This window comes from Vespula vulgaris, chromosome 3 (assembly GCF_905475345.1).
Source record: "Vespula vulgaris chromosome 3, iyVesVulg1.1, whole genome shotgun sequence".
Lineage (NCBI taxonomy): Eukaryota > Metazoa > Arthropoda > Insecta > Hymenoptera > Vespidae > Vespula > Vespula vulgaris.
Genome location: NC_066588.1, coordinates 12,794,252 through 12,816,472, shown reverse-complemented (window position 1 = coordinate 12,816,472; position 22,221 = coordinate 12,794,252). Strand labels below are relative to the sequence as shown.

The 22,221-nt window shown below is 32.7% G+C and overlaps 1 protein-coding gene across 4 annotated transcripts in view; it reads right to left on the bottom strand.

The window, feature by feature from the left end:
* Window positions 1-15,879: 15,879 nt before the first annotated feature.
* Window positions 15,880-22,221, bottom strand: part of LOC127062855 (chondroadherin-like protein) — an 80,685-nt gene continuing 74,343 nt past the window's right edge. For all 4 annotated transcript variants that reach the window (XM_050991773.1, XM_050991772.1, XM_050991774.1 and 1 more), the window contains exon 8: window positions 15,880-22,034. In XM_050991773.1, coding sequence (XP_050847730.1) covers window positions 21,772-22,034 — 263 coding nt within the window. In that variant the 3' untranslated portion in view covers window positions 15,880-21,771. The remainder of the gene's footprint in view (window positions 22,035-22,221) is intronic.

The window sequence follows — 22,221 nt, the reverse complement described above, 5'->3', positions numbered from 1 at the left end:
AAAGAAAAGAAGAAAGGAAGAAGAGAAGAAGTGAAAAAGAGTATTTGCGTATGTTCGCGTGTGAAAAATAGAATTCTGAACGATTGATATGCATCTCGAAGATCGTTTTATTCGAAGAAAATCAGAGTACCATAATTGAGTTTGATTTTTCCTTAGTGAAAGAGCCAAACCCGCCTAAGGCCCACACCCGAGGGCCCCACCCAAGGGTCCCACCCGAAAGAAGACAGAGTAAGTAATCAACAATTTAATCAATAATTTAACATAATTTGTTTAAACTATAATATGCAGCCATTCGCCCGGTAATGCTTGCGCTATATAATTATATATATATACATATATAATTTAGTTATAGATTGTAGATATAATTTAGACATAGATTTCAATATTTCGCAAGTATTACCGACCCGGGTCCCACCGCTTGGAGGTTGCTGCAGCTGGAGACCCACGGACTAACGGGGATTCTACTCTAAAATCCACGATCCGAGATGCCTTTCTGCTTCGGGAGCTTCGAGCTTCTCAGCAAACTGGAGATGTATAAAACCCCGCTTACAGAATGCTCCACCGTCCACACCGTCGGCTTCAGACATCTCGAGACACGACCGGTCGTGTCAATTTCGCTATTTCAAAGAACAAAACGAAGTCCTCGGTAGGACTAAATCTCGCGATCGCGAACACCCACGCGTGTGCCGGCCGTCACGCGCGTGAGTGTTTTCCCTATCATTCGCGTACGGAAGCAAGGAGAAATACCCTTCCTGCATATAACAAAAATTATATGCAGAGAGGTTCCATTAACTTCCATGTTAAAATCCCACGGTCATTGGTTCCTCGATTACCTACTCTGAAACAGACAAAGAATAAAACAAGAGATGAATATAAAAGCAAAAATTAAACAGGTAACATAAACTAAATATAAAAGCAAAAATTAGATATAACAAAAATTAAATATAAAAGGAAAAATTAAACAGGTAACATAAACAAAATATAAAAGTAAAAATTAAACAGGTAACATAAACTAAATATAAAAGCAAAAATTAGATATAACAAAAATTAAATATAAAACCAAAAATTAAATATAAAAGCAAAAATTAAACAGGTAACATAAACTAAATATAAAAGTAAAAATTAAGCATGTAACATAAACTAAATATAAAAGCAAAAATTAGATATAACAAAAATTACATATAAAAGCAAAAATGAAATATAAAAGCAAAAATTAAATATAAAAGCAAAAATTAAAAAGATTAGAAAACTTAAATATAAGAGTAAAAATTATATGCAAAAAGACATTTAATTCAAAAATTTCTCTGTAAAAATTTAATTCCATGATGACCGATCCCTGGATGATCCCTCGCTCGATGATAGCTCCCTCGATGATCTAACCTGAAACAGAAAAAGTGTTAAAAAATGATTAGAAAAAGATAAATAGAAAAGAGTAAAAGAAAAGAAGAAATGAATAAGAGAAGAAGTGAAAAAGAGTATTTGCGTATGTTCGCGTGTGAAAAATAGAATTCTGAACGATTGATATGCATCTCGAAGATCGTTTTATTCGAAGAAAATCAGAGTACCATAATTGAGTTTGATTTTTCCTTAGTGAAAGAGCCAAACCCGCCTAAGGCCCACACCCGAGGGCCCCACCCAAGGGTCCCACCCGAAAGAAGACAGAGTAATTAATCAACAATTTAATCAATAATTTAACATAATTTGTTTAAACTATAATATGCAGCCATTCGCCCGGTAATGCTTGCGCTATATAATTATATATATATACATATATAATTTAGTTATAGATTGTAGATATAATTTAGACATAGATTTCAATATTTCGCAAGTATTACCGACCCGGGTCCCACCGCTTGGAGGTTGCTGCAGCTGGAGACCCACGGACTAACGGGGATTCTACTCTAAAATCCACGATCCGAGATGCCTTTCCGCTTCGGGAGCTTCGAGCTTCTCAGCAAACTGGAGATGTATAAAACCCCGTTTACAGAGTGCTCCACCGTCTACACCGTCAGCTTCAGACGTCTCGAGACACGACCGGTCGTGTCTATATTTCGATTTCAGTAATCAAAGCGTAGTCCTCGGCAGGACTTAATCTCGCGATCGCGAACACTCACGTACGTGACGACCGAAAAATTTATGACTCTATTTCAATGAAAGACGTGATTTTACTAAAATAGAATTATGATTTTAATTAAAAATTTAAAGAGAAAAACGCGATTACTCGACTTTAATAATAAAAATGAATAAAATATTATAAAAATTCTATTCGCGTACGCGTGGCAAAGTAGAATAGGGGACGGAATGTTACGTCGTTTCTCAAATCTACATTACTGCTATATAAGAGCATTTTGAGTGACAACATGGTAAAATTAAAATATGACTAAGAGCCATTTTCGAAGAGTTCTGTGGAACATTCGAAAATAACTCAATAGTGTTATAGTTGCCTTTTGAGCCACATTTTGTGGGGGCCTCTTCGACATATAGCCTCTCCTTTGCTTCGTGCCCTGATCACAACTACAGAATAAATTTGATAACTATCGTCAATACCAAAGAACTAAAACCGACCCTTATTCTAAGACGTGCAAGAAAACTAATAAATCTAACGTAACACCAAATCAAACCTGAAACGAAAAATCGAGCAAGCATCGAAAGAGAAACGAGAATTAATATATTAATTGCTGAAAATCCTAAGCTAAAAATTGATTAACTTATTCTGTGTTCTACGCGTTGTGATTCTACAAGTCTCTTTATCTTTTATCAACGACTCTACTCTACTTTATTCTTTCAAAAGTAATGACTCTATTGAGACTTTTCTTTTATTAATAAAATTGATTAATCTTTATATAAAAATGTACTGAAAAATCATTGGACTTTCCTTCTTACAAGCATTTATTCCAATTATTAGAAAATAAATTATACAATTTCGCTTGTAATCGAGAGACAATCCATCGCGATGTCTTCTTGCTTATTCATCATTAAAATTCGCGAATATTGCGATTCTTCACTATTTTGATGAGAGAAAATTATTTAAAAATGCATTTAAATATTTAAAATTTGAAATAATTATAATTAACGCGTTTAAGCAAGAAGACTCTATCCTGATCTAATAAATAAATCAAAAAATAACGAACCATTCACGAGTAAATCTCCGAAGAAATATACTCGTGGTCACTCATTGCTCTTCTACTAATTAATTACAACCAATCACCCGTGCCGATTCGGACCTTTCGTCCTCGACATGATTGAGTGATCGGAGGGACTCAAAAATTAACTTACTACTTAAGAAGTTCTGCGACGGCTCCAAAACACTGGACCGCGATTTAGGTCGAAATTGAGGGTGGATGATTTGTAGTTGGTTGAAAATGAGGTAGGTCGACATCGAAGTTGGTTGAGATCCACTTCAGTGATGCACTGACTCTAATTCGCGGTAGTTATTTATTAACGAACGGTCACTGAATTTATTTCGCGAAACTCTACTATTTTTAATAAGTACAGTCTGTGTGACTGTTAAAAAATCAAAAAACTACGCGAACAAACACTGACTCTATTGACTGCATTGCGCGCAGTTCATGTAAAAGCACTTATCGTTTAAATCGCGAAACGCGAACGAACAAACACTGCTTTTATTTTTATTTTAGCAATACAAATCCTCGATTTCTTCATTGTTACATGCGCCACTGCAACGGGGTTCTGAAATATAAAAATAGAAATAAAATAGTCGGTATCACTGTTATAATAAAAGACTGTATAAATCATTCAACAAATATGTGATAGAGAAATATACTTACATTAAGTCTTCGTTAATACTCGCACGAATGGCATCCAGCAAAAATTTCTAAGTCCACTCCATGAGATAGATTCTCAAAGTCCTCGACAATGCGAAAATTTCTAAGTCCACTCCTGAAGATAGATTATCAAAGTTCTTCTAAAGTGCGAAATCGAAGTCTGAAACAAAAGAAATAGTGTAGAATTTCGAAAATATGAGTCATGGAAGCATATACTTGCATCGATTCTTCGTTAATACTCGTTTGAATGGCATCCTGTGAAAATTTCTAAGTAATCTTGTCGAGGTTCAAAGCACAATTGAACTCGTAACTGTAAAGGTCGGTCCAAGACCCGACTTAGTTGTCGTCTCCCGAAGCCGACTATCCCTACTCTGAAGTAAAGTCTAAAATCAGAGAAGCTTTGGTATATTTGAATTAACTGTTCGCTAATACTTGCATGGATGGCATCTGCGAAGATTTTTAAGTTCTCTCGCCGAAGTCAAAAGCACAACTGATCTAGTAACTGTAAAGGTCGGTCCAAGACCCGACTTTGTTGACGTCTCCCGAAGCCGACTATCCCTACTCAGTATTTCAGACTAAAATCAAAGAAGCTGTTGCATATTTGAATTATCTGTTAGTTAGTACATGCATGGATGGCATCCGCGAAAATTTCTAAGTTCTCTCGTCGAAGTCCAAAGCTCAACTGAACTAGTAACTGCAAGGTCGGTTCCTGACCCCACTTTGTTGTCGTCTCTCGAAACCGACTATCCCTACCCCGTATTTAAGTCTAAAATCAAAGAAGCTGTGGTATATTTGAATTAACTGTTCGTTAATACTTGCATGGATGGCATGCGAGAAAATTTCTAAGATCTATCGTCGAAGTCCAAACCTCAACTGAACTTGTAACTGAAAAGGTCGGTCCAAGACCGGACTTTGTTGTCGTCACCCGAAGCCGACTATCCCTACTCTGTATTTAAGTCTAAAATCAAAGAAGCTGTTGTATATTTGAATTATCCGTTCATTAGTACTTGCATGGATGGCATCCGCGAAAATTTCTAAGTCCTCTCGTCGAAGTCCAAAGCACAACTGAACTAGTAACTGCAAGCTCGGTTCCTGACCCCACTTTGTTGTCGTCTCTCGAAACCGACTATCCCTACTCTGTATTTGAGTCCAAAATCAAAGAAGCTGTGGTATATTTGAATTAACTGTTCGTTATCACTTGCATGGATGGCATCCGCGAAAATTTCTAAGTTCTCTCGTCGAATCCAATGCTCAACTGAACTAGTAACTGCAAAGGTCGGTTCCTGACCCCACTTTGTTGTCGTCTCTCGAAACCGACTATCCCTACTCTGTATTTGAGTCCAAAATCAAAGAAGCTGTGGTATATTTGAATTATCTGTTCGTTAATACTTGCATGGATGGCATCCGAGAGAATTTCTAAGATCTATCGTCGAAGTCCAAAGCACAACTGAACTAGTAACTGCAAGGTCGGTTCCTGACCCCACTTTGTTGTCGTCTCTCGAAACCGACTATCCCTACTCTGTATTTGAGTCCAAATCAAAGAAGCTGTGGTATATTTGAATTAACTGTTCGTTAATACTTGCATGGATGGCATCCGAGAGAATTTCTAAGATCTATCGTCGAAGTCCAAACCTCAACTGAACTAGTAACTGAAAAGGTCTGTCCAAGACCGGACTTTGTTGTCGGCTCTCGAAACCGACTATCCCTACTCTGTATTTGAGTCCAAAATCAAAGAAGCTGTGGTATATTTGAATTAACTGTTCCTTAATACTGGCATGGATGGCATCTGCGAAAATTTGTAAGTTCCCTTGTCGAGGTCCAAAGCACAACTGAACTAGTAACTGCAAATTCGGTTCCTGACCCCACTTTGTTGTGGTCTCTCGAAACCGAGTATCCCTACTCTGCATTTAAGTCTAAAATCAAAGAAGCTTTTGTATATTTGAATTATCTGTTCGTTAGTACATGCATGGATGGCATCCGCGAAAATTTGTAAGTTCCCTTGTCGATGTCCAAAGCACAACTGAACTAGTAACTGCAAGGTCGGTTCCTGACCCCACTTTGTTGTCGGCTCTCGAAACCGACTATCCCTACTCTGTATTTGAGTCCAAAATCAAAGAAGCTGTGGTATATTTGAATTAACTGTTCCTTAATACTGGCATGGATGGCATCTGCGAAAATTTGTAAGTTCCCTTTTCGAGGTCCAAAACACAACTGAACTAGTAACTGAAAAGGTAGGTCCAAGAACCGACTTTGTTGACGTCTCCCGAAGCCGAATATCCCTACTCTGTATTTGAGTCCAAAATCAAAGAAGCTGTGGTGTATTTGAATTAACTGTTCGTTATCACTTGCATGGATGACTTCCGCGAACATTTCTAAGTTCTCTCGTCGAAGTCCAATGCTCAACTGAACTAGTAACTGCATAGGTCGCTTCATGACCCCACTTTGTTGTGGTCTCTCGAAACCGAGTATCCATACTCTGCATTTAAGTCTAAAATCAAAGAAGCTGTTGTATATTTGAATTATCTGTTCGTTAATACTTGCATGGATGGCATCCGCGAAAATTTCTAAGTTCTCTCGTCGAAGTCCACAGCTCAACTGAACTAGAAACTGCAAAGGTCGGTCCGAGACCCGACTTTGTTTTCCTCTCCCGAAGCCGACTATCCCTACTCTGTATTTGAGTCCAAAATCAAAGAAGCTGTGGTATTTTTGAATTAACTGTTCGTTATCACTTGCATGGATGACTTCCGCGAACATTTCTAAGTTCTCTCGTCGAAGTCCAATGCTCAACTGAACTAGTAACTGCACAGGTCGCTTCATGACCCCACTTTGTTGTGGTCTCTCGAAACCGAGTATCCATACTCTGCATTTAAGTCTAAAATCAAAGAAGCTGTTGTATATTTGAATTATCTGTTCGTTAATACTTGCATGTATGGCATCCGCGAAAATTTCTAAGTTCTCTCGTCGAAGTCCACAGCTCAACTGTACTAGAAACTGCAAAGGTCGGTCCGAGACCCGACTTTGTTTTCCTCTCCCGAAGCCGACTATCCCTACTCTGTATTTGAGTCCAAAATCAAAGAAGCTGTGGTATATTTGAATTAACTGTTCGTTATCACTTGCATGGATGACTTCCGCGAACATTTCTAAGTTCTCTCGTCGAAGTCCAATGCTCAACTGAACTAGTAACTGCATAGGTCGCTTCATGACCCCACTTTGTTGTGGTCTCTCGAAACCGAGTATCCATACTCTGCATTTAAGTCTAAAATCAAAGAAGCTGTTGTATATTTGAATTATCTGTTCGTTAATACTTGCATGGATGGCATCCCCGAAAATTTCTAAGTTTTCTTGTCGAAGTCCAAAGCTCAACTAACATAGTAACTGTCAATGTTGTTCGATTTTGTTTTCGACTCACAAAAAAAATTATCCCCACTTGACAATTTAATTTTAAAATAAAATATTTCTTCGTTATTGGAAAAACATTGAATTTTGCAACTATTTGTCCGGTGTTATATGAGACCTTGACAACAGTTAAAGTAGTAAAGGAGAAGAAAAAGGAAAAAGAGAAAAGGTAAAGAAAGAAGAAGAGAAAGATAGCATTGCAAAGATACTGAAATAGTAAACCGCTCAGAAGCCCACGTCGGAAGGTCCCTTCCAAAAGTTCCATCCAAGATTAATTATTAATGTAGGTTAATAAAAATGATTCATATAGTGAATAAAAGTATATAATTAATGTTATTATCAAGAGTATACAATTAGTAAGTCTATATAAGTAATAAAAGTAAATAAGGATAAATACGAATGACAACTAACATTAGTGTGACGGAAAAGCTTTCTGTTCGTTCTCTTAGAAAATTAATTAAAAATTTTGCTATATTCAAATTTATTTATTTTTGGAAATATAACTAACAATTTATAATGTAATCAATTTAACGTTTAATTGAACTTAGGCAGACGAGAGATATTGTAATAGTATAGAAATATTCGCCCAGTAATACTTGCGTTTTATAATTATATGTATAATTTAGTTACAGACATTAAATATAATTGTGACAGATTTCGACGTATCACAAGTACTACCGGCCCAGGTTCCACCACATGTAGGTAGCTGCATCTGGGTTGTGGCTGGGTTACGTGTGGGTCCCATCTGGGTTGCGTCTGGGTTGCGTCTGGGTTGCACCGGCTGTCACGCGCGTCAGTGTTTTCTCTATCATCCGCGTACGGAAGCAAGATGATCCGGCTCCGATCACCTAACTTGAAACAGAAAAAGAATAAAAGAAGAAAGGATAAACATGTAAAAATAACATGCATAATTTTTTGCAAATATTTATACTGAATAATTTCCCTGTAAAAATATAATTTCAGCATAGTTGATCCTTCGATGATCTAGTCTGACACAGAAGTAGAGAAAAAGGAGAAAAGAATTATATAATGAATAGAAATATATAGGATTAATAAAAATTATAGTGAACATAAGTGTATATAATTAATAGAAATGTATAGTAATCCAATAAAAAAACATTACGATGATCAGTTCCTCGATGATTGAAAATTTGATCGAATAACCTGAAACAAAAAAGAAGATAAAGAAGAAGAGAAGAAGAAAAGGAAAAGAGAAAAGTGGAGAAGAAGAGAAAATGAAAGAAAGAGCACTAAAAGGTACCGAGACGGCAACGCAACCAAAGTTCCCACCCGAGACTAATGATTAATAATAGTTAATAAAAGTAATTAATAGAATAAATAAATGTATATAATTAATATAATTAATGAAAGAATATGATTAATATAATTAATAATAGTATGTAAGTAATAAAAGTGAAGAATTATAACTAGGAATGTCAGAGAACATAAGGGTGCAAGAAAAATTTTCTTTGCGTTTTCGTAATAATTTTATAACTTTATTAATTTAGAATTGTGATATATCCAATTTATCTATCCATCAAAATATAACTAACAAGGTAAAATGTAATGAAGGTTTAACTGAAATTTGAGAGAAGGGAGATTTTGGAAAAGATAGAATTATGCAGCCATCCGCCCGGTAGTACTTGCGCTATATGATTATATATACAATTTCGTTACGGATTTTAGATAACATATATAATTTAATTAAAGATCTAAGAAATAATTTGACAGATTTCAATATATCGCAAGTACTACTGACCCAGGTCCCACCACGAGGAGGTAGCTGCATTTGGGGACCCACGGGCTAACGGGGACTCTACTCTAAAATTCGCGTTCGAGATGTCTTTCCGCTTCGGGAGTTACCGGCCTATCAGAAAACTGGAGGCGAACGAGACCTTGCTTACGAAGAACGCCATCGTCCACACCGTCAGCTTCAGATATCTCGAGACACGACCGGTCGTGTCTATATTTCAAAAATTAAAACGTAGTCCTCGGTAGGACTTATAATCTCGCGACCGCGAACACTCATGCGCGTGACGACCGGCACACGCCTATCATTCGAGTACGGAAGCAAAGAGACATACTCTCTCTCCATATAATAAAAATTATATGCAGAGAAGTTTTCTTAATTTCCCTATAAAACTCCCACGATGAACGATCCCTCGATCATTTAACCTAAAACAGAAAAAGATTTAAAGAAGAAGAGATAATGCGAATTATACGTATAGAGCGAATTATTCCTCAAACTTCTCTGCAAAAATTTAATCTTTCGATGATCGATTCCTCGATGATCTAATTTGATATAGAAAAGAAGTAAAAGAAGATGAGAAGAAGAAAATGAAGAAAAGAGAAGAGGAATAGAAAGAGAAGAGGAAGAGAAAATAAAAAAAGAAAAAGGAGTAAAGAAACTGAGAATATTTACGAGAGTGCGCGTGAGAAAGATAGAATTCAGAACGATGGGTGAATATTTCGAAGATCGCTTCAGGAAAATCAAAGTACTAAATTCCGAAAGTACCAACCATCGAGATGACGAAAAATCACTAGTGGTCCAAGGAGAAACCACTTGGAAGTCGAAAAAGTTCAAGTGGACTTGCAAAAACGGTCAGGAGGAAGTTAAAAATCAAGTGGTCTAAGCAGTTACCTTAGGGATAAGGAAAAAATACAAGTGGACTAAGCAAAAATCTTCAAGCTGACGAATAAACAAAATTGGCCTTAGCAAAAAGCATCTGGATGACGAAAAAACAAAAGTGGATTCAAAAAATGCTCAATATGACAGATAAATACAGGTGGAATAAGCAAAAACCGTTGACATGACGGAAAAACACAAGAGGTCTCCCAGAATCACTCAGGATGATGCAAAAATACGAATGGTATAAGCAAATACTATCGGGATGAAAATAGATACAAGTGGATCTAAGCAAAAATACTCAATATGACGCAAAGATACCAGTGGCCTAAGCAAAAATCCTGGAAATTATGAAAAAACACATTTGGTCTCGTAAAATCGCCCGAGATAATACAAAAACTCGAGTGGTCTGGTGAAAATTCTTGAAATATCTCCAAAATGCAGGTCGCCTCTCGTAATCTCTCACGATAATACAAGAACGCAAGTGTTTTCTCAATAACTCTCGGGACGATGCCAAAACGCAGGTTGTCTCGCAGAATCTCTCGATATGACACATAAACGCAAGTGGTCTCGGGAAAACTCTACATATAAAGCCTAAATGCTAGTGGTCGCCCTAAATCGCTCAAGATGATGCAGAAATGCAAGTGTTCTTTCAAAAACTTTTAATATATCGTTGAATCGTAAATGGTTTTTTCAAAAATCCTTTGGTTAATGCAATAACGCAAGTGGTCTCTCAGAGTCGCTCTAGATAATGGAAAACTCTCTAAATAACTCCAAAATGCAAGTGTTTTCTCCAAATCCCTCAAGATAATACAAATGTGGAAGTGGTCTCTCAACGAAACTTGGTACGACACAGAAATGCAATTGGTTTCGCAAATACCGTCTGATCGAAGCAGAAACGCTATTTGTCTCGCGCAAATTCGAAAAATAACACCAAAATGCTATTCATATCGTTAAGTCCCTCAGGACGATGTAGAAACCTAAGTGGTTCCGCGAAACGCCTGGGGACAACGCAATAACTTACGTAGACTCCCAAATACCTTCGAAATAACGAAGAATGCCAATGGATCTGCAAACAAGCATTATACTTCGCATATCAGCAGGTACTCGTGTATTATTTCACGAAATTTCGAGGGTTATCAAATAATCACATACAAAATCACTTTGATATCACAAGTAATGAAGCAATCACGCATAATATCATGAGATCTCAAGATTAATAAGGCAACCAAGTATAATATCAAGAGATCTTAGTTCTAATCAAGCAGTCAAGTGCAGTATTACGACATTTCTGGAGTAATCATCTATCTGTGACTACTGAATTACTCGCGATATCTCTGGATATTAAACGCGACTATTGAATTATTCGCGGAATCTGGTTCTGTTGTACGTGAATACGTGATTACTCGCGAAATCTCGGTATATTATATGCGACTACTGAATTACTCGCGAAATCTCTGGATAATAAACGTGACTACTGGATTATTCGCGGATAATCGTGCGTATTTGCGATACTATTGAATTCCTTGCAAAATCTCGTGATATTATACGTGACTATTTTATTACTCGCGAAATGTCGTGACAATATACGTTATTACTGGATTATTCGCGATTCTCGGGACATTATACATGACTGCTGGATTATTCACGAAGTCTCGTGATATTTTTAGCGAGTACTTGATTACTCGCAATATTTTGTGCTTATTTACGCGATCAGTTTCGATGTCAAGGTATCTCGATTGTTTTTGCATAACTACTTGTGTTTCTACGTTATCTCGAGTGTTTTTGCGTAACTACTTCTGTTTTTGCCTTATCTCGTTCGTTTTGCGTATTTTTGTGCGGTTTTGCGTATCTGCTTGGATTTTTTGAGTTATTGCGTTCGTTTTTGCGTTACCACTTGTTTATTCGTTTTGTCTCTTGTTTTCGCGTCAGTACTAGCATATTCGCGTAAGTCGCCTCGTATGATTGTCGAAGTTAGCATGTTTGCATGAACACTTTTCTATTATATTTTATGTTCCGAGAGTATCTCTCCTATTTTTCCATATAGTTAGTTCATTTCTTTTTACTTAACGTTGATATCTTTAGGTTATTTTGTTCTTCAATGTGTTCATTATTGTATGTATTTTGAATTTGTATTCATATACTGGAGTATTTATATAAATTATTTCTTCGAAAAATATTGTTTTATAAAATGCCGATTTTTTATATAAATTTATGCATTGATAAAAAATTTTCAAACAATTCATAAAACGATTTCTGTATGCGATTGAACTGGACCCGTTTGTTCCATTCGTATATACACATGTATTTATATATACACATATTTAAATAAAGTATATATACACATATTTTATATCTATATACACTCGCAGTATCCAATAGAGTAGGAAGTTATTAAATCACATTTGTAGGGAGGATTCATTTTTTTTATTTTGTATATACAAAATGTTGCAATATATTTCGATTCGATACAAACGATTAGTTTGTATAATATGTAGTTATTATTATATTAAATTGCTATGATTGCGTAAATATTATTATATTGTATATGTATCGGTACATTTAGTAAATTTGACATATACTAATGAACATCGGGCTATGAATAACAGTCTTTTAGGTGATGTATTGAAGTAATGAAAAAGCTTTATATAAACACATACGTTCACCCATATTTATATTTATTTATTATGTATTTATTACGTATATTTTATGTGCATGTTTTTAATATATATTTATTATGTACATGCTTTCAAAGTCCAATTTCTATTTCTCTTGTTTTTTGATTAATATAATTTATTGTACTCACTTAATAGCTTGTATCCATATCTCATTTAGTTTGGCTGAAAGTTTCCTTCTATATGCTAAAATAGGACTTTGTGTAATATACGTTCGTTAATAAATCGTTTCTTTTCATTTCTAATATCATCAGCTTCTTTAATAAGAGCATATTATCTTTTCCCATATTTGTATTTTTATCTATCTTCTGTTCTACCTGTAACATAATACAAAGTACATTAAAAAGTTGTAAGAGTGTGTTTCATTATTTATTGATATTAAATAATAAGAAAAATATTTCATCATATTAATTATATCTAAATCGGAAATCATTGGAGCCTCTAATTTCGTGATTTCGTTAGTTATGGATCAACTTCTCACTGTTTCTTTTTCAAGTAGTTTCTCTGTTAACTATATTATTTGATTTATTTTTATTATCGTTTATAGATGGATTAGTGTAATCTACAGTTCAATTTCTAAAGTCCAATGCACAAGTAAGCACGTAAACTTTTAGATAAAGAACATTTTCGTCTATAAATAATCTTTTCTTAGATAGGACTTTTACTATCTAAATTTTTACTATCTAAAATGCTTTAGTAAAAAAAACTTCCACGATATATTATATATTTACGATGCAATATTCAAATTAAGAAATAATACTTAATGCATTAATCCAATGAATTGTTTTTCCCCGAATCACAAATCATTAGCATTGCTAATTGTTCACTAATGTTTATTCACAACTTATAATCAATTCATATTCAGTATCAATTCATATTTATTTTACTTTAAATATAATAATTATTTCAAATATGTAAGTATATATGAATATACTTACTGTTGCTTGATTATCGATAAGATTATTGAAACTATATTGACACAGATCATTGTAATAAGCTTTATATTATTTATAATGATCTTCAAAAATATGTAATATGCCATCCTGAAGTTCATCCTTTGATCAAGTATAGATTATACTTCTTTCTGTATTTGTTCCTAATATCTTTTTTAATTCCTTGAACACTTTTACTTAGACTTGTAAATACTGTAAATTTATACTATATGTTATATCACCATAATCGGAAACTCATAAAATGTATGCACTTTATCTTAATATCTGGAAACTTCCAAATTATATTTTCTACAAGAGATTTATCTAAATTTTTTAAAACTTCCATTAAGGCTCGTTCTGCTAATGATTTGTTTAAAACACTCTCATTAGATAATAATGTTAATTTAACTATTGTCCAAGTTTTCACATCTTTTTTATATTTTATTAAAGGGGCTGTTTCTGAATTTGAAAGCTCTTAATTTTATATGACTGAAATTGCTAATAATAGTTTATTATTATTGTTTATTATTATTGCTAATATAGTTTAAATTATTGTATATAATAAAATAATAAATTTGTATAATATACCAATGAACAGCAGTTTCAAAATGACCTTCTTCCAATTTACAATTCGCTCAGATTCGTCGTATTGTTTTTATCATTGTATCGTTAGAATTTAATTTAGATTTAGCAAACAATAGCTTCTTTGGACACTCTTGCATTTTGGAAAACATTTCCATAAATCTTATGGATGCAAAGTATGACACTGGCTTAGTTGGATTTGATTCAAGTGTCAACGATGAGTATAAAAATAATTTTTTAAAGAGTTGAATAAGATCATTTTAAAGATGAAAATTCAAGCTAGGACACGATTTTGTCGAACTTTCAAAAATAATATTTTTCTGACAATAGTTAAATATATAAGTAAAAGTTAGCGTTAGTAGTTATAAGTTAAATATATAAGTAAAAATTAGTTTTCGACGATATAAGTATAATATAAGTATGAATAAAAGTCAGCGTTAATTTTGAAAAATTTAAATTATCTTAAAACAATTAAACTTGTAGCAAAGTCTCATTATTCGTTATACACATGTAAGCTCTTGCAACAAGTTCCTTAATAGAAAGAGAAAGATAATATTAGAATATAAATAAGAGCTTAGGTTTCCTTACTTATCGTTTCCGGCAAAAAACAAAACGAAAACCAGTTGAGCATGATAAAATGTTATTACTGGTATATATCTGTGTGTGTATATTTACGGTGTATTTTTGGGAAAGTACTTTCGGAAAAAGCATTTGTAAATAATTAAAGGACGATCGGAGAGATCGCCCTTGGCACGACTTTCCCCCACCTTCGTCCTTACTAACGCGTTAGTACGCAGTATTCGTTCCTCCAAGCATCTATCTAGACGTGTTCGGACCCGCTGTTATTTCGTTACTTTCATATCGTTTAATTTATCATTTACGTTATATAATAAGTTATTTTATAAGTTTGATCAAATCAAATTTAAAGTTCCTCTGGTGTCCATCATGGCGAAGATGAAAATCTATATCGGCACGGGTCACTGGCCGTATTCGAAGACATTTTTTGTCCAAAACTAGTAAAAGTGAAAACGAACTGAGAAGGAAACGGTAATGCGAAGGAAAGGCGCTTGTCTCTCTTTACCGAATCACTGACAACAAGGTGCGAGATTAACTGGAAATAATCTTTTTTCAAACTCCAACTAACAGGTGAGCACCATGTGAAACGGAATTGTGAAAATAAGAATACTCGTTGTACTAAAGATACTCTTCACGTTTCATTTTTTTATTTCATTCCATTTTGTTCTTGCACTACCATGCCGGAAGAGATTTTTCTTTACAAAATATATATCATGCTCTTTCATAATTATCTGAACTACCGATTAAGATCTTACGTGAAAAAATGAATTTTTTAAAATATTATTGGTACTTCTATTTATAATTTTTTTTTAATTACACGATCAATTGATATATATTTTATCAAATAATAGTTTTAATTAAAAGAAATAATTTATCTTTAATTTTTTTTCTCTCTTTTACAATTTGTTTGTTATAACATAAAATCAAAAAATTACTGAATTTTCAGGAATCGATGTTACCTACATGGAGTCAATTTAAGCAGCAAAAAATTACGTAGTAATACATAGTACATACTTATATATGTGCTGTTATATATGTGCTCTACACATCCTCGAATAATTTCTTCAATTTGCGGGTTAAGGATCTTCTTTTGTAAGTTCATTAACGATGATTAATGATAGAATCAATGATTGATGATAGAATATTAATCGCAAAAAAAAATTAATTTTTCTTAAGTCTTAGAAACGGTTAATCCATGTATCTTATACTTGTTCTCGATTAAAGGAGGGATTATTATTAATAGTTACAATTATAACCAAATATAAATAAAAGTAAAGCAAAAAATTAGAGAGGATTATACGTTCATATCGTTTTGACTTTTGCTTAGATACTTTTTATTTCATTTGAAAGTTCTCACATGTACACAGTTAATCGTTAACGACATAATAAATAATGACACGTAGATTGGAAATCGAAGTAGGTGTTTTGGGAATATTTTCGAGGAGAAAAGATCTTTTGTAAATACGATATCACGTAGCAGTTAATCTCAATAATGAATGTGTGTGTGTGTGTGTATATGACTTTTTGTATAGACATATAGATGAAATTTCGTGTATATGGAGTATGTTTTTTATATAATATACACATAATATATGCATTTATATATATATACACACACACGTGTGTGTATGTATGTATGTGTGTATACATACATACATACATACATACATACATACATACATACATACATACATACATACATACATACATATATATATATATATATATATATATATATATATATGTATAACATCGATATAGCTTCTTTAGGCATAAGGTGTGTCTGTTGTGTGTATCTGTGACATTCCTTAAATATGTTTCTTTCCTGTTTTATATATACGAATAAAGAATTTATTATTTTATCTATTAAAATACACGTACATACATGTATACGTGTACGTCTCATAATACATTCACACACAGCCACGCGACTTATTCTCGTGTGAATGTGTGAATTATAACCTTATACGTTTTATTTATGCTTACTTATATATAATTCATATTCACTAATGCTCATATATATATATATATATATATATATATATATATATATATATATATATATATAATATAAGTATATGTATATTTTAATAAAAGAGAAAACACACAAGATGTAGATACAAGAGGTAATATCCATTGTCTTGTAGTAATGCACGTGTATTGTGTAATACTTGCGTAGGTGTCTTTCTGTGTATACAATATACATATATTATGCTTAATATAGAAAATGTACATATATGAGATATTCTCTCTCTCTCTCTCTCTCTCTCTCTCTCTGTCTCTTTCTGTGTGTGCGTCTGTCTGTCTCTGTCTCTGTCTTTGTCTCTCCTGATTCTTTTGTCTTGCACACATGAAAAAAGCGAAGTAAGAGTATTTTAGAAGAGCATGGAATGTAATAATCATAATACAAATTTTGTAATCTAGTTTTACTCCGACAATTTTTAGTAGCAAATTAAATTCCATATATCCTTCACTTATACCAGGAAGATTGGAATAATTGAAATAATTGGTGAAATGGTTAATAGTTGAAGAAGGATGTTCTTTTTGTGTATAGGATTCTTTCCAAGAAATTTTTTTTTTACTTTGACTCTATTCTCGTTGATTTCTTCGTTACTTTTACAATTTGCTTCTGTTTTTATCCATCTTTCTTTTTCATTTTCCTCTTTTTTTTTTCTTTTCTTGGAATATTACGCACTAGGATTGCGATAAAATTTAAGGACGTTGTACGGACGATCTCGTCGAGTGCGTCGGCCGCGCCGACCACGTCGTCCGACTCGCTGTAAGACACTGTACAAAAATACCGTTTATAATAATTAGTTTATAATAATATTAATTGACGCGCCCGACGAGAATGACGGCGGCACGTTTGAAAGATATGTCTTGACATGGTTCTTTCGGGTTTTCCCACCGTTACGCCGATTATAACGCACACGGGGGTCTTTCCCTTTCATTCTTTTTTTTTTCTTTTTTTTTCCTTTTTTTTTATCTTTTAATTAATCTCTTTTTCTCTCTACGTGATTAATAAATTCTACGATAGGTACATTTCCTACAATAACTTCTGGGTCAGATGTCATGGTCGTAATGGCCGATCACTAAAGCTTTAACATTTATTTATTTTCTAATTTATTTATTTTCCATTTCTAACAATTGTTAGATCAAATCAACGAGACAATTGAAACTTTCTTTTCTTCTTTTATTTTTATGAAGAATCTAGTCTATAAGTTGATAAACGCTTAAATCGATGCACCTGAAGAATGACAATCCTTGGAATAAACAATATTTTTAAAGAATTTTATGAAGCATGAATAGTTACGAAGCAACAATAAAAAGAAGGATGAAAAAAAAAGAATTTTCAATAGTTTAATAGAAGTTTCGCATATGCTTATTCTCTCTATCATGATATAGTGCGTTTATTCCTCTCTTCATAAGATTTTAAAGTTAAAATTCGCAAACTAGACTTCTGACCCTTTGTAACAAGTGCTACTGTACTAATGTCACTAATATTTTTCTTTTGCATCTTTTTATATTTTCCTAGCTATTACTTATTTTTTACCTTGCCGTTACATATAACTTTGCTGAGCATAGGGTTGAGGTACGATATATTGCGTACCTTAAAAAGAAAGTATCCGACCTAATTCCTCTGTAGTTATCAATAAATACGGCAGATTTACGTTTTCGTAAAGACTATCTCCGCCGAAATATTCTCTTTCGTCCAACATAAATTGCATGAATTTCATGTGTCATGCATGAATCTTCAGATATACCTAATACGGATTCTCAATGTTATTATATAGGGCTTTTAGAGAATCGTCATATACGGCGAATCAATTTCAAATTATAAATTATTATATTATACAACAAAAATTCTTTCTTCTACTTCAGATAAAGTTTTAGAATGCGTTGACAGAATTATTAAAGATCGAATAACCTAAACGAGAAATTTTGGTATTTCACATTATAGCTTTTGTATGTGACAAAAAAATGAAAAGTTTAAAAGAGATAATAATTAATAAACTATTAACTATTATATTTATAAACTATTAATTAATAACTAAACAAGAGAAGAAAGATCGAGGCTTAGATAAAATGTGTGCAACGGCTTGGTATTTTTTGTTCAGTTTCTTTAAAAAAAAAACATCTAATACGCATATGTAAAATGTATGTGTGTATGTATTTATATATATATATATATATATATATATATATATATCTTTACTGATAATATGTGTATATATGTAACACACATATATTTATATATATTAACAAATAAATTCTTTGAAATCTCATACAGTCACGATATGTATACGATTTTTAGTGTTTATAAGCTGCGAAGTCTTTAAATCCAACTTCGATTAACTATTACCTTACGATTTAATCTTTCGTCTTTAATCTTGCATGTAAATGATATGTGTGTGTGTTGTAATATTTATGTGCACCTTTAACCCTCAATCGAAGGAGAAAAACAAAAATTCTACAGAAATTATTGTCTTTTCCTTGATAAATTATATATTAATGTCATGTTCTTGTTTTTAGGTATCTTCTTGAAACTGTAAAAAATGTGTTAAATATTAAGTCAGTACAAAAAGAAAAAGAAAATGATTGATGATTATTTATGTGTAACAAGAAAAAGGAAAACATAACTCTCTATTTTTTTCACTGATATCCATTAAAAATATCGAATCAAATAAAAGAGAGTCGTCGGTGACAAAATCACGTTGTTATTATACTTAGTCTAATTCCGATATGTATTTTTATATAATAATATAATAATAATAATAATAATAATAATAATAATAATAATAATAATAATAATAATAATAATAATAATAATAATAATAAATGCAATAATAACAATGATGATGATGATGATGATGATAATGATGATGATGGTGATGATGATGATGACGACGACGATGATGATGATGATGATGATAGTAGTAATAATAATAATAATAATAATAATAATAATAATAATAATAATAATAATGAAATAATAATAATAATAATTACAAATACCATAAAGAACTGATCATCTTGGTACCCGAGAAAATATAAAATAATAATAATACTTATAATAATATAAAAAAATAATTATAATATATTAATCTTTATCTATATATTATGTTTATATAATTTATTTATATATTTATTTATTTATTTATCTCTTATCAAATTGTGAAACATATTTTACTTTCTTAGTGCTTTTGTAACGTCACTTTTCACGTAAATATTTCTTCGATATCGATAATATCTCGTTAAAGATCTTGTTACAAGAAATGTTCGTCATTAACGTGTAATTTTTATTATTAATAACTGGTAATTTCGTATAATCGAATATAGAGGTTGATATTATAGAGAACGATCATGCGTAATGACAGATGACGATACCAATAATAATTATTAATGATTATACCCACTATTACCTCACGTGAATACAAATCTTTACAAATAATCGATCAACAATTATATCGATCAATGGCGAACATGTAGCTCGTAATTTTATAAAATACGTAACCTGATTATTATTCGTACAATATGATTCTGGGCTAATATCGTTCCTTTCATTTTAAAGATTTCAACGAAAGCAATTTTATGGGAAAGAATCACCGTATACCATACGTACGTAGGTATAATGGTTATTGGTAATAATAATAATTTTAGCGTGCACATCAGTATCTGCATTTAGATTTATGAAGTCACGAAAGAGAAGTAACGAGATCTTTGAATAACTGCGTTTGTACTCTACCGACTTTGACAAGTGTCGGTTTCCTGTACGGTGTATTAGGAGTCATCAACAGTTGTTATGTCATTTCAAAGGCTACATGGACCTTTACACGAGATAGCCGAGAGAATTAACGATCTGAATCGACTGAAGATATCGTTACCCTTTGTAATAGCCCGTTCTTTGCGTGGTTCGACTTGAGAGAATTCAATATAATTTAATTATAATATCGCCGTCTATACTCCAGCAATTTCGTATTGCTGAATTAATTATAAAGGAATTCGTTCTCATAAAAATTGATTTCGTCGGTATTCGCATTGAAACTATCTCTTTAATCAATGTAAAAAAGAGTTCATGGCGTACGAATAATTAAAACGTCGCAAGTCTGTTTAAGGAAATCGACGAATCGGTTGTCCCATCAGAAATGCGTTGATGTTTATGTGAAAGGACTATTGTTGTTGTTGTTGTTGATATTATTATTATTATTATTATTATTATTATTATTAATGTTAATTTTGTTACTATTATTATTATTATTATTAATTGTTATTAGTATTAGTATTATTAATTAATTAATTATATTCTCTTTTTATTTTATTTTTGTTAGAGGGACCTTTCTTTTTTATTTTTTTTTCTTCTTTAGCAATTACATTAATCTCCTCTCGCTTGTGCGATCTTAACGAATATTCACAAAATGCTTGGCAACGATATTGATATGTAACGTTTTGGTGGTGAAAGTTCACGTGCCCGTAGAAAACGAGACATGCTTCCGTGAGATCGACGGAATTTTTCTTTTCTGTTTTGTCGTAATTCTTTTCTTCTTCTTTTCTTGTGAATACATCAATTATGAGACGATTCTTCGATCATTTATGTCGATTAAATGAAGAATACTACGACGATAAGATTATTGAACCATTCGCATTCTAATTCACGCCTCTCTCTCTCTCTCTCTCTCTCTCTCTCTCTCTCTCTCTCTCTCTCTCTCTCTTCTTAGTCTCTGTCTTATGTGAATGAAACTTTATTTTTTGCAAGTACCGCAACGTAGAAACGTACTCAGAAGAGCTAAGCTACTAAGAGAAATATTCTAGTCGTCGTAGAACTATCGATTGTCGCAGTTACTTACGAATATTCCGTTCGAAAGTATAACTACTATTAGAAAATGAGAAACGCTTTAGCAGTGTTTTGAATTTCATTTACTTTGTCAAATATTACTATCCTTCATAGAACGTATTCGATGTCTCTGTCCGATTGGAACGAGATCTCAATTTATCATTAAAAATCAACGAATACTTAGCACGTTAAATAAATTAACGAAAGCGTTGCTAACACAATTTGAACAAATTTTCGTTGAGATCGCGTTTTTTCTCGTGACAAGGACGTTTTCTCGCGAGGAAGAGAAAAAAAAAATGAGCAACAAAATAAGAAAGAAAATATTATAATGATGACAACAATGGAGACGACGACAAAGATGAAATGTTTACAAGCCGATAAAAACAAATGCGAAGAAGTAAGCGAAACAGACGCCTCGGTAAACGGAAATTCCGTTCGACGACATTCTCTCTATGCTCTTGACGCAACCCATTTTTTCTAACGGTATATTTTGCACAGAGTATTCTCGATGCTCGGACGTCATCATACAAACCGTACGCTTCTTCAACATAATCTCGCCGTCTTCGTCGCGAAGATTTTGAAGCCAAATTGGATACCAACGTAGCTCACAATCGCAGATCAATGGATTATCTATGTAAAATAATAAAAGAGATAAAGTCAATTCATAGTACTCGTTCGCTTTTCTATTACACACACACACACATGTATGTATGTATATTTGCGAATCACGTATGCGAATTTCTATAATAAAAATAATTTCTTTTGTAATTTAATATTTTTCAAAAAGAGTCGTATCAAAGAGGTCTCGATATCATAC